We start from the raw sequence: 16976 nt of genomic DNA, 5'->3' as shown, positions 1-16976 counted from the left end.
GTCTCTCTCCTTGCTTTCAGGCAACCATGAGGTGAGCATCTGCTTCTGCTGTAAGGGACTACCTTGGTACAAGCCCAAAGCAATATGGCCAGACAACTATGGCCTGAAACCATGTGTGAAAACAAAGCTTCTCCTTCTCTCAGGTATTTTGCCACAGTGATGCAAAGCTAACACACTCATGCAAATAACTCTGAGGTAGACATACTGGGTTTCTTTTGGTGCTTGGTGTTTCCTCAGTAGAGAAATTAGTTTATTTGAAAATGCAATATTGCATGATCTCACTTATATGTAGAATCTACAAAAACTAACTAAAATGTACAGAGAAAGAGAAAAAAAAGTGACCACAAAGGTGATGGTGGAAGAATGGGAAGACGGAGGTTACCAAATGCAAAGGAACAGATCTGGAGGATGAGCAAGTCTGCAGATCTAATGTGCAGCATGAGGATAATAAGTAATAAAATTGTACTGTAAGTGGGACTCATGCTAAATGAATAGATTTTACCTGCAATTGCCACAAAAACAAAAGCATCATGTGAGATAATAGATGTGCTAACTCACTTCACTGCAGCAATCTTTTTACTATCTATGTTTTCCCTAATATCATGTTGTTAAATAGATGCAATAAAATTCATGAAAAATAAAAAAAGAATAACATACTAAATTTCATTCTATGCTTGTCCTACTGCTTCATTTTATTATCTTATCCTGCATGGTGCTCACAGGTTGGGATGTAGAAATATTGGTGTATTTAATTATAGGTTTTACACCTTTATTTCACTGAAATTTTTCTATAATTAATTGAAAAGAAACTATCAATTTTCTAAAATCCAAAATCCGATCTCCAAAGCACTTCGAGCTTCAGAAATGGAATTGTGGATCTGAGGATGTTTGGAGACATCACTGACGACAGTGTAGACAATGGCTGTAATAAATAAGAAGGCAAAACTGGAAGAAAAATGACAAATCTGCAGGCTACTGGAATAATCCAGGAATAAAGGATGATAGCTAGCAGTAGGCAGTGGGATTGAAAACGCTTGTTTTTTTAATTCTTTAAATTTTTTTTATTGGTGTAATACTGAACTGTGATTTGAACTCAGGGATGTGGGGTACTCGACTGCTGGAGCTATGCCACAGCCTTCATTTTCAAATGTTAACCAACCTTGAATTGAGGACACACTCCACTTGGTCGTGATGAATTGCTATTTGTAAATATTTCTTAGATTCAGTTTGCTAATATAAAACAAATTGCCACATATTCTCTCCTCTATTTTCTGAAATAGTTTGTGTAAGATTAGTGTTATTAGCTGGCTCACGTCTGTAATCCTACCTACTCAGGAGGCAGACATCAGGAGGATCACAGTTCAAAGCCAGCCCTGGCAAATACTTCACCAAGATACCATCTCAGATAAACCCTTCACAAAAAAAATAGGGCTGGTGGAGTGGCTCAAGTTCAAACTGAAGTACCACAAAAGATCTTCTTCCTTAAACATTTGATAGAATTTACTCATAAAGCCACTGAAATATCTGGTGTTTTCTTTGTAGGAAGTTTAATCCTGGATTCAGTTTCACTAGAAAGGGTCATTCTGATGTTTGCTTTGGTCTGCTTTTGTGGGATTAAACCAAGTGCCTCACGCACTCAAGGCATGTTCTCTATCACTGAGCTGTACCTCCAGCTTGCATCAACTTTGGAAAGTTACATTTTCATATTTCATGTAAGTCATTAAACTTACTAGAATAAGTAATAATCACATTCATTTTATTTACTCTGTGGAATCAGAAGTAATATTCCACTTCATTTCTAATAATGGCTGTTTATACTTTTTTCTTGATCAATCTTCCTATGGGGTTGTTGACGGCATTAATCTTTTCTTTTTTGCAGTGCAAAGAATCAAATCCAGGGCCTCAAATGTATTAAAGTGCTCTACCACTACACTCTATCTGCAGTCCTTATTCTCGGAATAAACCAGCTTTTACCTTGATCTTTGTTTTTTTGAGACAGTATCTAGATATATAGTTCATGTTTGCCTTGAACTTGAAATACTCATGTCTTAAATTCTCCAGTACTGGGATTATAGGCAGGTATCATCATGCCTGGGCCTAGCTGCAGAACTGGTTTTAACTCAGGGCCTCATGCTTGCTTTTGGATGAGAAAAGCTTTGTGGCTTCTTTAGCCTAAGTGGTAAAGATTGAGATACAAGGAGAAAAAGGGAGAACACTCAGATAAAGGGCACAGCGCAGGCATTCAACAAATAGTCCTGGGTCCCACTTGGATATCGGTTTTCTAGGGTGCTGGGTGGGTTTCCTGCAGACTCTCAGCACTATCTGCTCCTGTGAAAGGGAGTTTGGAGTTAAGAGACCCTTTGGCCAGATAGCTCCAGGTTTCCCTAACAGTCAGGAGCTTCAATATCTTTGTGGACTCTTGCTGTCACCTGGTGGAAGAGTGAGAAACACCGTGACAACCATTTGCAGAGGCACGTTGCTAAAATGGCTGCAAACCCTCCCAACTGGAGGACCAACATAACAGGATCCAAGTCCCTGAACTGTAAACCCTGGCATCCTTCTGACCCTGCAAGACAACCAACCACCCTCCAACCTCATCCTATAGGAAAACTGCACAAGCCTGAGGGGAAAAAAAAAAAAAGCAGGACTGGACCATCTCTCCTTTCCCTCAAATAAATGTTTTTATTAGTATATGTTATAAATGGGGTTTTGTTGTGATATATATTGAACACTTCCCCTCCATTTTTTTCCCTCTTACCCCACTCCACTTCTTAAAATGACTTTGCAGGTTACCATGTTGCATATTCATAAATGTATAGAAAGTACATCAATCATATTCACCATCCTTTACCCTTGTCATTTATCCTTGAGAATATTTTGGAGACAGCATATGTGGCACCCTATGAATGGTAGGTTGAAAATAACCTCACAGGAGTAAATGCAGAGTGTGGCAGGCATTGTCCATAATGCTTTATGCACGCTGTCCCTTTTAACTCCCAAGCAACACTACAAGTAGATCGATCTTCCTCATTTTACATTTAAACTAAAGCAAAGAGGGATTAAATGATTTTTCCACAGTCACATAGTTCATGAAAGATCAATCAAGCATTAGAAAATGAGAAATCTGGCTAGCATTTGACCATTACATATATTCTATACAAAATTAATAAGATATAATGAAGTACGACCTTGTGTCATAGAGGCTATGCAAGTCTCCATCTATATGTAGATTGAGAGTAACCACAAAGGCCATAATCCAATCTATTCCTTTCAATCATTTCAATTTCTCTGCAGCTTTTAAGAATACTATAATTTTTTTTTTCATAAAGGGGTGGGAGTGGGGGAGGAGAGAAGAGGGAATGGAAACACAACAGAAGGAATGAACTTGTTCAATGTACACTATATGCATGAATGGAATTATACAATGAACCCCCTCATATTATTAATGTATGCTATTTCAAAAATAAAACTATAATTTAAAAAATGAATGATATGGTTTGCATAAGTGTACCCCAAAGGTTCCTGTGTTAAAAGATTTGTGCTAGGTTTGGCTCCATTGGAAGGTGGTGGAAATGTTTAGAGGTAAAGCCTAGTGTGAGGAAGTGAGTTCATTGGAGTGTGGAGTATGCTGTTCAAGGAGATATAGGAATGCAATCTCTCTCTCTCTGACTCTCTCTCTCTCTCCACTCCCCTCTATGTCTGTCTCTCTCTTGGGTACTGGGTAGGCAGGTACTCTACCACTTGAGCCACTCTACCAACCTTGTTTTGTATTGGATATTTTCAAGATACAGTCTTGTAAACTATTTTACTGGGCTGGCCTTGAACCATGAACCTCCTGACCTCTGACTCCTGAATAGCCAGGATTACAGGTGTGAGCTACCAGTGCCTGGCCCAAAATCTCTCTTTCTTAGCCTCCTGGCTGCCATGGAGTGAGTAGTTTCTCCCTCAAAACTCCCACCCTGACATACAACCTCACCACAATCCCAACAGCAACCGGGCCAACTGACCATAAACTGAAACCATGAGCCAAAATGTGGGGAGTGGATTATGAGACAGTCTGAGTTTGGCATGGCTCCAGCTGCAGAAAAGTGAGAAGGCAAGATGCAGCACAGCTGCTTTTCCTAAGTTGTTTATGTTCAGGGAAGCAAGAATGCATGTTTCTCTTGTTACAATGTCTCACGTCTCTCCCCAAGAACTGTTGCCCCACCCCCTTGTTTACCACTGATAGAAAAGACTAGCTGAAGGGGGTTGCTCTTTGATGGGAGGTCTTTTGATGGAGATTTTGATTGGCTGCCACTGATGCTGGCTATCGCATGTCTCCGCCAGAGCAGCTTTCTGCACCAAGAACTTTATACATAGGCTTAAGAAAAGGTAAGCTAAAGAAAAGCTAAAGAGAACATGGGACAGTGCAAGTCTAAGCACTGAGACTTTAAGAGTTATGCATATGCAGTTTTTAGATACAGCTGCTGTTGTTTATCTGCAAGTCTGAGGAGAGATTAAAGAAAACATGAAACAGAGCTAGTCTAAGGAAAGAGACTTTAAAGAATAGAAAAGGAGCAAGGTTTTAAAGAAAGACTTTAGAAGGAAGGTTTTTAAGATATAGAAAAGAAGCAGAGTAAAGAAAAGAGAATAATAGGAAAAGGAAGCAACGAGGCTGTTGTGTGTCTCCATCTGAGCACCCAGTACACCTGGCCCCAACTTTATGCATGTCTGTTTTCTATCATTTGTCCTTTCTGCATCTTCCATTGCCCCCAGTTAGGTTCAATAGTAACAGGAGCAAGAGAAAGCTCGATCCACCAAAATAAACCCTTCCTCCTCATAACTTGCTTATCTCAGATAACTTTTCACAGGGACACAAAGCTGACTAACAGAAACATTACTAACGTCCCATCTTGTAAAACTCTACCTTTTTGAATTGCTTAGTTGTGCTTATCTCATGCTGAGTCCTCAACACACTTCATTATCTCATGTCCTTCACACAATAATGAAGTCAATATGTAAGTTCTATGTAGGAACTCGGTCAATTTTATTCAACATATTTTTACCTGCTTTTCAAGCCTTCCATTTTCTTTCCTTTTGAATATGTAGTTATAAATACAGATACAGACATACAGGAACACATAATACTGGAACATATGTATATATATATATATATTTGCAGATATATGTATACATACTCTGAAATGTTTATCAGGATATATACATAGGATCTGAGTTACTCTATAGATGAAACTTTCAGTCACTTCACTGATTTCTTTGCCTTTTTAACAATCACTAAGCCACATTAATTGACTTTCTCACACATTCCCCAGTGCTTTCTCACCCACTGTCCACTACTCATCTATAACAATCACACCACTTTATTTCTAGTCAATGACTCCAAGTACTTTTTTTCTGATTTTCAGTCTTCACCTCCCAACACTCATCCTGTACATATGGACCTGTCTTGTTGTAGGTTCCCACAGAAGTAGTGCAACTGTGAAGAAGATGGTGTCCTCAACTCCACAATGTAGAAGAATAATCAGTCTCTGACTCTGAGTAGAGACTTTCACCAAGCAACCTCTGCCTTGGAGAACTGTGACACTGGGGGTGGATTCTGGACCAGAACAGGTCTATCTACCTGTTCACAATTCCTCTAGGTGTCTTCTTGCCAGGTGACAAAGATAAAAAATAAAACAGGGAAGTTGCTATTCCATGTCACCTGTCCACCTTGCCCTGTGGTTAGCACTGTTAATCCATGCTCTCACGCTGTCTGTGTGATAGCCATCCCCAGCCATGTGCCCAACTTAGGGTTGCCATATATAGCAAATAAAAATATACGATGTCCAATGGAAATTATTGTATGTTAACTGAAATTCAGACTTAACTGTGCATCCTATATTTTATTTGGCAATGTTAGCTAAAGAAGCAATGGATTTAATATTCCTTTTTTTTCCCTTAAACATAAGCCTATGATAGTCTGCTTATAGAGTGGGCCTCCATAGAGTTTTAAATGTTTTCTGTATATCAACACTAACAGCTCTTGAATTTAGCCCCCAACCTTAAACATGCAGTGGGACATCTGTAACCACGAGCTTTACCAACATTTCACTGACCACCATATTCATTTCATTTAGTCAGCATTCACTAACAGATGGATGCTAAAAGCCCAGACTGTAGAATAAGACCTTCTGAATCTCAATGTGCACTTTTTCTCCTTGTACCTGTTTCTAATATCTGTGGCCTTTCTTCTTTCTTTGTCTGTAAGATAGATTTTAAAGTAGCATATTCCTCACAGCACTACTGTTAACTGAGACGTTATCCTTGTGGTAGTTACATAATAAATACTGAGTAAACACATCGTCATTTTAATTTTAACACTGTTGTGAATGTAAACTCACAAGATCTGCTTATTCTCTGATTTCTTGAAATTAATAATACCTTCATCATGATATGGCAATTTTCTGTTGGTTTTATCACTAAGTGACATTTTGATCACATGAGGGCATAGACCTGTGATCTCACTTACATATACTGATGAGCCTGCATAAGCAGTGTACTGACGCAGAAGAGAGGTACATTCCACGAACTCTGATTTGCGCTGTAACCTGGGTCCTAACACTGACTGTGTGACCCTGGGTGAGTTACTTAAGTGGTTTGAGCTTTCGATTCCATAGGCATATATGTTTATATATGCTGTGGATATGACAGAATAGTTATTAGAATGACAGGCTGAAATGTATAGATTTGTGAAATGTGACAGCACTCCACGCTGCAAAGCAGATTTGTTTGCTCATCACTCCATCCTCATTAATAGGGTAATAACGGTGTATTCCAAGTCATCAATAAGTAATGGCTGTGTAAAAAATTAGTTTTTACATGACCAGAGGGCACTAGGGCCTTCCAGAGTGTCTTTTTGTGAACAACTGACCGTTTCTGTGGGATTCTCACGTCCTCTCACTTTTCTTAGGTGAGTTCCATGAGAGTAGGGGAATTTTCTTTCTTATTCAAATAGAATTCTCTGAGTGGGAGAACAGAGCCCAATATATAATACTTACTCAAGAACATATCTGTGATCTAAGTGAAACAACCAGTGTTCTAGAAATTGATCACAGTGGCTAGCCTGGAAAGCAAGAAGTTCAAGCTGAGGATTCTTTTTTTTTCTTTTTTTTGCATCACTGGGATTTGAACTCAGGGCCTATACTTTAAATCACTCCACTAGCCCTTTTTTGTGATGGGTGTTTTTGAGATAGTGTCATGCAAACTATTTTCCCAGGCTTGCTTCATACTGCAACCCTGCTGATCTCTGCCTCCTGAGTAACTAGGATTACAAATTTACAAATTGAGCCACTGGCACCAGATGCCAACATTCTTTTATTGTAATGATACATTACATCTCTTCCACTTCCTGTGAGAAATTTTGACAAACTTCCTCTTTCTCCTCCTTCTAATTATAAGTATTTTCAGGTAAGGAAAAGACAGTTTCAAGAAAGAGGAGAATCACATTTCATGTGCTCCGACAGATCTCATACAGAGCTAAGGATGTGCGAAAAGCTGAGGGATCTTTGGTAATCATAATATTTTTGGTGAAAGAATAGGGAGGAAGTAGCAGAGGTAGAGGTAACCAGAGAAGGCTAATTAAGGAAAACAGAGAAATTCTGGATAAGACCCTAGAAACTGATAAGGAAACCCAGAGATAGATCAAAGCTGGGAAAAGAACCAAAGACAAGTAAAGCCCTTCCACTTAGCCAGGCCCCTGCATCCAGCTATCTCGTTAGAAACTGCGAATAGTACCAAAGATTGCCTCTAGATGACCTCCCTGAAACAGTCATAAGGGATTATGATGGATAAGAGGAGGGAATGATAAGGAAACTCAGAAAAAGATCAAAGCTGGGAAAAGAACCAAAGACAAGTAAAGCCCTTCCCCTTAACCGGGGCCCCTGCATCCAGCTATCTCATTAGAAACTGTGGATGACCTTCGTCCACAGCTGTGCTGACATGATATATTGTAACCTTGAACAGCTAACTGCCAATCTGCTTCTGCACTCCCTGCTTGCTTGCTGCTGCTTTTTTCAGTATAAAAACTTCAGCCACCTGAGCTTGGGGCCTGTGCCATTTTGGAGATATCCAGGTGCTAGCCTGCTATCATAATAAACCTTCCTTTCCTCCAAAAGGAAGGTTTCCACCTGGGTTTGAGTCTTATTCTCACTCATCAGTCACATTTTCTGTACCGTTCCTGCAACATTTTGGAGGCCCCCGTGAGATCAGACCACCATACCCCGTTGGGCAGAGGGTCCCCATTCCTTGGCCCTGTAGCCTGTGGAGGTTCCTGGAACTGGGAAGTGCACACCCCCAGTGTGATTCCAGGGTCTTCTTCCAGACAACTTAAGGAGGCTGCAGAGCCAAGGACTGGACTGGTGGAGTGAAACGGAGACCTGCAACAGACGTCTGGAAGCCCCAGGGTAGTCAGTGTAGGAGCCAGTGAGGACTGATCCCCGCAGGGGACCGGCTGAGCCCTGATGTGATTCCAGGGTGATGCGCCCCCCCCCCCCGCCCCTTCCTCTGGGATTGATGTGATTCTCGTCATCTGTGGCCAATGTGATTCCGGCCAACTGGTTTAGAGGCCAACAAGATTCTGGCCAACTGGGTTTAAGGCTAGCCAGGATTTTAGGGGAAATAAACAGGGACTGATTGTTTTAAACTCTGAGTGAATGGTGTGTGAATGAGCGGCTTAACTTGCTTGCATTTCAAGCTCGAATCTGTGGCTCCATGGCTGGGCACCCTTAAGGTCCCCTGAAGGCTACAGAGTCTGAATGGGTCACCTGCAATTTCGTGGTGATTGACATATGGTCTATGGTGGGATTGGACTAGCGTCCAATCGTAAGTCACCCTGTTGGGCTCAATCCATTCTGGCTAAGTCACCCAGCTCCATTGTCTGGAGTTGCAGCCAGGCAAGCATCTGTGCGGCCCCTTGCTGAGGGGCACTCCTCCCTTGTCTGTCTGGTGACATCAGCCACTGTCAGGCACATATAAAATGGGCTCTCTGGGTCAAAGCCCCTGATAGTGCTCCAGACTATGCTTGGTAACTTTAGGAAAGGCTTTTCTTGTGACTATGGGGTTAAAATGAAATCAGCCAAGCTTTGGAGATTCTGTGAATTGGAATGGCCTGCCTTTAGCGCATGATGGCCAGCAGAGGGCACTCTAGACTTGGCTATTATCGCTCACATCAGAAACAAAGTCATAGGGACCCAGGCCATCTGGACCAGTTTCCTTACATTGACACCTGGTACATCCGGACCGCCCACCTGCCTGACTGGCTTTGTTTTCATGCCCCACAGAGGCATATAGCCATTTTGGTTAATGGCAAAATGAAAGAAAAGAAATTTGAAGTCCACCACACCTGAGAATTTGAGTCATCAGATCCACCATCATATGTCCTTCCAGTGTGCTCAGCTACTCTGGTCTCCCCAAGATCTGACTTTAATGCAGGGGACCCCAATGGAAAGGAAGAAACATCGGGCTCGGGCCCCCAACCATGCCACCCAGCAGCTTCCTCATTATATCCCCCTTTGCCTCCAATGGCCCCAAAGGAAGAGAGCCATTGGGGAAGGTCACCAAACTCTGGGAGGCTGGTGAGTAAGAAAGGAGGGGCCCCAGCAGCAGCCCTATGCCCCCTCTGTCAGGTTCCAGGGCCGCCACCACCCCAGGCAGATGAGTTATACACGGCTGGACCCATGAAATATGTGTATCAGCCATTCACCACTACCGACCTCCTGAACTGGCGACAGCACACCCCAGCATACTCAGAGGAGCCACAAGCTGTGATAGAGCTCCTAGACAACATCATGCACAGCCACCAGCCCAACTGGGATGACTGTCGTCCACTCATGTCCACCTTCTTCACTTCTGATGAGCGCCGACAAGTATACCAGGCAGCCAGAGCTTGGCTAGTCACACAAGCACCACCTCAGACTGCAAGATGAGAGAATCCCAGACACCAGACCAGACTGGGACCCCAACACTCCAGATGGACTCCAATCCATCCAGCACATGAGACAAGCTATCCTGGAGGGAGCCCTCCAAGAGGCAAGAGGGGCAACCAACCTTGCCAGGATCAGTGAAGTCACACAGAAGCCTAATTAATGAGCTGCCTAGCCTATTTTATGGTAGGTTATGTACTGATGCCTACCATCAGTACACCCCATTTGACCCTGAGGCCCCCACAAACTGATCCATGATTAACACCACCTTCATCCAACAGTCTGCCCCTGATGTTCACCAAAAGCTGCAGAAGGTGGAGGGCTTCACAGGTGCCAACATTGACCAACTCATTAGCATAGTAGCCAAGGTGGTGGCAAACCGAGAAGAAATGGCTAAAAGAGAGAAGGAAAAATATTTGGAGAAAAAGACAAAGATCCTGGCCATGGCCCTCAAGGAGAGAGGCAAAAGGACTGAAGGCCAGAGAGGGGGCCTCAACATGAAAGGATGGAAAAACCCTCTTGGGAGGAACCAATGTGCATACTGTAAGGAAGAGGGACATTGGAAAAATGAATGCCCTAATAAGGGGAAAAAGGGAGAGGAAAAAGTGACAGTGGCTGCCAGCAAATCCAAGGAAGCCTGCAACCTAGAGACAAACACAGCCTGGGAAAATGAGTCCGACTGAGGCAGACCAGGCTCCCTTCTGATCTGCTCTCAGGAGCCCATGGTCAAGATTGATGTAGAGGGCTGCCAAACAGACTTCATTCTGGATACTGGGGTGGCCATTTCCACCATGATCACTCCAACCGGCTGGCTCACTAAGGACTCAATTACCATTATAGGGGCCACTGGGAATACCAAGAAGTACTGATTCTACGAGCCCTGAGAATGCACAGTTGGTGCATTCAGACACTGATTTCTGTATGTACCAGAAGCTCCAGGTCCCCTTCTGGGAAGAGACTTACTTTCTAAACTGGGCACCACAGAATCTATGGACTTGGGACCACCTGGCATGAGTGCCTTGCTGGTGCTAACCTTAGAGGTCAGTCTTGAAGAAGAGTGGTGCATGCACACCCCAAGGGACAATAAACCTGCTGGTCCTCCACCATTCCTAGCTCACCTTATGGAGTGACTCCCAGGCATGTGGGACCAAGATGGGCAGATTGGGCTGGCAACGGGACACCCTCCAATATTGGTCACCATCAAACCAGGAGCCAATCCAGTGCGCCAAAGGCAATATCCAATACCCCTCGACGCCCGGAAGGGAATTGCACCACACATCCAACGCCCGTGAGACCAGGGAAACCTGAGGGAAGTACATTCGGCCTGAAACACTCCCTTACTTCCTGTCAGGAAGCCAGGGTCCAACGATTTCCAACCAGTTCAAGACTTGTGCTGGGTGAATGAGGCAACAGAGACCATTCATCCAGTTGTCCCCAATCCATACACTTTGCTGAGTTTGATTCCACCCACCACCAAGGTGTTCACATGTTTGGGCCTTAAGGACACCTTCTTCTGCCTGCAACTGGTGGAGGCCATCCAGCCACTGTTTGCATTCGAGTGGGAGGACCCTGACACAGGGATGAAAGGACAATTGACCTGGACTAAGCTCCCATAAGACCTCAAGAACTCCCCCACTATCTTTGGGGAGGCCTTAGCCTGAAACCTAGAGAACAGCTGACCAAAGGCCTGCACCATCCTCCAGTATGTAGATGACATTCTCCTAGCAGCCCCCACTCCAGAGGCATGCAAGACTGGGACAGTGGAGCTACTCCAGATCCTACAGGAAGCAGGATACAAGGCCTCACTCAAGAAAGCACAAATATGCCAAGAGGAGATCATATACCTAGGGTATCACCTGAGCCAAGGTAAAAGAAGGCTAGGAACTGGGAGAAAAGAGGTGATCCTCCGGTACCCACGCCCAGAGTCCCAGAGGCAACTGAAAGTTTCTGGGTGCTGCAGGCTTCTGCCATCTATGGATCCCGGGATTCTCAGCCACAGCTGGGCCACTCTATGAGGCACTAAAGGGGGACCCCACAGGACCATTACACTGGGGCCCTGAACAAGAGGATGCATTCCAAAACCTTAAACAGCACCTGGGTGGGCGAGGCACCAGCCCTGGCTCTTCCGGACGTTACTCACCCCTTCCACCTCTACATCCATGAGAAGGGAGGCATAGGATTAGGTGTCTTGACCCTACCACAGGGGCCATGGAACCTACCAGTAGCCTATTTGTCCAAGAAGCTAGACGTGGCCTCAGGTTGCCCCCATGCCTCCAGGCACTAGCAGCAACAATTCTCTTAATACAAGAAGCAGATAAACTGACTCTGGGACAAAACATCACGCTCAGGGTCCCCCATCAGTGACTTCTCTGCTCAATGGCACTGCCAGTTGTAGATGACTGCGGAACGAGTAGCCAGATATCAGGCTTTATCAGGTGAAAACCCCCGATAAAAGTCAAACTGGTGACAGCTCTCAATCCAGCCACATATTTACCAGAAGAGGAGGGAGAGCCCCTCCACTCCTGTGAAGAGGTTTTAGACAAAGTCTTCTCTTCTCGGCCCGACTTAGTGGATACTGCTATTCCCAGTGCTGACCTGGAGCTCTTCACTGATGGAACCCAGAGCCTACAAGAAGGAGGATACCGGACTGGGTATGCAGTGACCACCGTCACACAAGTTGTGGAACATAGACAACTGCCAGACCACTGGTCAGCTCAAGGGGCAGAATTATACGCCCTTACTCAGGCCCTCACCATAGCAGATGGGAAGAGAGCCAATATCTACACTGACTCCTGTTATGCCTTTGCCACTTTACATATCCATGGGACCATTTACAAAGAGAGAGGCCTTCTGACGTTGGGGGGTAAAGAGATCAAAAATAGCCAGAAAATCCTGCAACTGTTAGAGGCAGTCTGGAAACCCAGAGACATTGCAGTCATCCACTGTCTGGCCCATACCAACCGACCATACAAGATTAGCCAGGGAAATGGACTAGCAGACAGGACAACAAAGGAGGCAGCCCTCTTAAATGAAGTCCAAAGATGCTGCTTCAGCCAAAGTATGCTTTGCCCTCCCTGTCCTCCCGGACTGGCCAGAGTACAGCCCACAAGAAACAGAACAGGCCCTTAAGACAGGGGCTAAAGAAAACTCAGAAGGCTGGTTCATCACCCTGGAAGAAAGGATCCTGATACCAGAAAAGGCAGCCACAGGCCTGGTAAGGCTTGCACGTGACATCACTCATTTGGGCAAAACTTCCCTGCAAGGACTGTTAGAAAAACATCTGGTCATTCCCCAACTGGCAACTCTAACTCAGTTGGTCAGCAACGCTTGCCTACGCTGTGCCCAGCACAATCCAGGTCAGGGGCCCAGGCCCCCACTACTAGTCCAGAAAAGAGGAGTCTACTCATTCCAACGCCTGGAAATAGACTTCACTGAAATCCAATCCAGCAAAACTTATCGGTACCTCCTGGTGGTGGTCTGCACTTTTACAGGCTGGGTGGAAGCACACCCCACCCACACAGAGAAGGCTATAGAGGTATCAAGAGCACTAGCCAAAGAAATCATTCCCCGGTTTGGGATGCCTAGCAGCATTGGGTCAGACAATGGGCCTATTTTGTTAGTCAGGTGATCAAAGGAATATCTCGTGCAGTTGGCCTGGCCTGGGACTTGCATACCCGGTGTCACCCCCAGTCATCAGGCTGAGTGGAGAGGATGAACAGAACTATTACAACAGCTTTGGCAAAACAATGTCAAGAAACAGGGCTGCTCTGGCCAGATGTGCTGCCCTTGGCCCTGATCAAGATCAGATGCACACCCAGGAAATGTGGCCTCTCCCCTCTTGAAATCTTATATGGACAGCTACCACCACCACTAATACCTGGTTAGACTGGAGACCTTTAAGACTATGGACAGATCGACCTCCACAAATTTCTAAGAGGCTTAGTACACGCCTTTAGGGAAATTGCCCAGCACCTAGGATACCCAGAACCAGCCCCTGTGACCCTCAAGCCTCTACACCCATGGAGCCCAGGAGACTGGGTTTGGGTAAAAACACAAGTTAGAGGGAGTAGACCCCAGATGGGAGGGACCTTACCAAGTCATTCTGACCACCTCTTCAGCTCTTAAGGTTGCAGGGCTAAAACCGTGGATCCATCACACACACACTAAGCCAGCAGAGGATCCAGGCCAGGAGTGGAGATCTCGAACCAACCCAGACCAGCTGCTGAAGCTGACCTTGACCTGAGGAACTCCTGATCAGGCATCAGACAGACCTGCTGATCCTGCTAACGACTGTGACATAATGACTGACTAGCAAGTGAGGCCTCCAGGCCCTACTGGGATCCTCCATAAGCTAGTATGGGAGGTCAGATTCTTGAAAGAACAAGAGGGAACAATATCAACTAACCAAACCACCTGTGCTTTGTCAGGCCCTTGTGTTGTTTCCTTTAGGTACTGCCTAGACTTGGAAGTTAGAGAAGTAGCTTGCTTAGGGCCCACCACCCTGGTCTATTCTGGCCAATTCAAATATTGCTTATCCAATGTGTATGGCCAAATACCATGGACCTGGAATGACTTGGGAGGCCCTCATGGTCCTTTTTACAATACTGGTCATGTGTTGATTTTGCCTCCCCAGGAGCTTGGAAGGGGCCCCAACCAAAGGCCAGGGTGTCAGTATCCAGAGATTATCCTCAAGCAACTACAACAAAAAAGAGCGAGCCAGAGAACAAGGTGAGGGAAAAGGAGGCCTCTTCCAGTTAACAATAGATGAACCTCAACGGTGGGGAGTTAGGGTCTTTGGACTAGGATGGTTCCTTGAACGTGATGCTGCTTCTATGCAAACCAATCAGGGATAATGAGAAAAAATGCTCACTACTTGCTAGAAAAATCAAAGCAAGAAACCAGAAAACATTATGGAGTACAGGGTTAAGGAACCGGGCCCCATGGGTAGCCCCCTGGTGGGCCCACTCACTGCGTTACTCTTACTACTGCTCCTAGGACCTTGTGTGATAAACCTCCTCACCAGGTTCATTCACAACTGGATAAATGCTGTTAAATTACAGTTAGTGTGACAGTACCAAAGACTGTCCCTAAATAACTTCTCAGAAACAGTCATAAGGGATTATGATGGATGAGAAGAGGGAATGATAAGGAAACCCAGAGAAAGATCAAAGCTGGGAAAAGAACCAAAGACGAGTAAAGCCCTTCCACTTAGCCGGGGACCCTGCATCCAGCTATCTTGCTAGAAACTGTGAATGGCCTTCGTCCACAGCTGTGCTGACATTGAACAGCTAACTGCCAAGTCTGCTTCTGCACTCCCTGCTTGCTTGCTGCTGCTTTTCTCAGTATAAAAACCTCAACCACCCTGAGCTCAGGGCCTGTGCCATTTTGGAGATATCCAGGTGCTGCCTGCTAGCATAATAAACCTTCCTTTCTTCCAACCACCTGGATTTAAGTCTTATTCTCGCTGGTCAGTCATATTTTCTGTACCATTTCTGCAACAAAACCAATGAATTTCTATTACCTGCTTATTGGCATCTAGTCCCTCGAGATGTTAACAACCTTCACACTCTCTTTGTATCCCAGCTGGGGTGCATAATTTGATGTCCATAAAGTTTATATTTCACTATTTTTTACTTAAAAATAGATTTTTCTTTCATTTTATTAAACTAGTTCAATCCCCTTTCATGGGCTCAAGTTAGAGAATGTAGGATATGTTAGAGAAAATGATAGTACAGATAGGTACAGAACAGATTCATAAAGTGAACACTAACCTGTGTCAGATGCCTTAAGTACTTTAAGACACTAAAGAGCAACCTGTAGAGGATCACTGTCTATGGCACCATTTCAAACACAAAGGATCTCTGCTTCAGCTGCAGGGTGCTAACCACGGGAGAAAGAGGGACACTAACCCCACCATCCATCAGAGCATCTCCAGGACAGGGACACAGGCTTCCTAAACATTGGAGTTTAAGATGAAAGAGAAGATAACAGAGGACACCTCTTGGTCTTCCTCACAGATTAGAGAGGCAGCAACACCACAGATCCTGTCCTGAGGACGTAACACAGGATCTTCTGGGAGATACCTTTCCAATTTCCTTTGGCTCTCTATAACATTTTCAGAGAAACCTTCTAACTAGTTGAATATTTGATGATTTTTACTTAAAACAATAAAACAGAACAGAACTATACACATAGAATAGAACTATACACATATGCTCTATTTTTAAAGAGAGACCTCTTTTTCTGGCATAACTCAGTACAATGAAGGGAAGTCTATATGGGGAATGAGTTTAACATTATTCATAAATCCTCTCAAGGCACTGAGGGAATTTGATGTAATCTAATTTTACTGGAGAAGGCTTGGAAGAAATGGCTTATACATGGAGCCCTCTTACATATATCACATACAGAGGGCAAGCAACCAGGCTTTTGTTTTGTGGAAATAGTTTGGATTTCATTCAAGGAAGATGGGTCATTATTGAAGAAAATATGACAAATTTTAAGAGATTTGGCCTGAGAAAGTGAGGAAGTTAACTCCCTTCCTCTCCCCCAAGCCCATAGTACCCAGCAACTGAGGTGTGCACTTACGTTGGGTGTCCCTGGCCAAAGCCAGGGGGGGACTCAGCATCATCAGTATCACTGTCAGAGTTGCCATGTCAGAGCCTTCAGGGAGCCACAGACACACCATGCTGGAAAACAGGAGAGGAATGGGTTGGGGAGCAGCAGACAAGTCTCAGGCGACAAGTCTCAGGCAGTGAGAACTATGTCTTTTCTCTACCCACAACCCAAATAATAAGAACCAAAGTATTCATTTGTCTGATGCTGGATTGGGTAATCTCAGTGTTGAAGAACCAATCAGCATCAGAGATGAATAGCATCATCATAGCATCAACTATTGCTGGTCAGACATGCAGTTTAAAAGTCCTCTTCTGAAACCTAGAATCTCTTTCATTAAGTAATTATTTTTATTTAGTGTTTTAAAAGTTTGATACAGTTGCATCTGAAATAGCCTAATGA

The 16976-nt window shown here is 44.4% G+C and overlaps 1 protein-coding gene across 1 annotated transcript in view; it reads right to left on the bottom strand.

Annotated features, from left to right (window-relative positions):
- The window catches only part of LOC109695196 (HLA class II histocompatibility antigen, DRB1 beta chain), a 31954-nt gene extending 15221 nt beyond the window's left edge, over nt 1–16733 (bottom strand). The window contains exon 1 of the mRNA XM_020177589.2: nt 16548–16733. Coding sequence (XP_020033178.2) covers nt 16548–16647 — 100 coding nt within the window. The 5' untranslated portion in view covers nt 16648–16733. The remainder of the gene's footprint in view (nt 1–16547) is intronic.
- Nucleotides 16734–16976: the final 243 nt, after the last annotated feature.

This window comes from Castor canadensis, chromosome 8, assembly GCF_047511655.1.
Source record: "Castor canadensis chromosome 8, mCasCan1.hap1v2, whole genome shotgun sequence".
Lineage (NCBI taxonomy): Eukaryota > Metazoa > Chordata > Mammalia > Rodentia > Castoridae > Castor > Castor canadensis.
The sequence above is the reverse complement of the archived record's forward strand: the minus strand, read 5'-3'. Positions and strand labels throughout refer to the sequence as shown.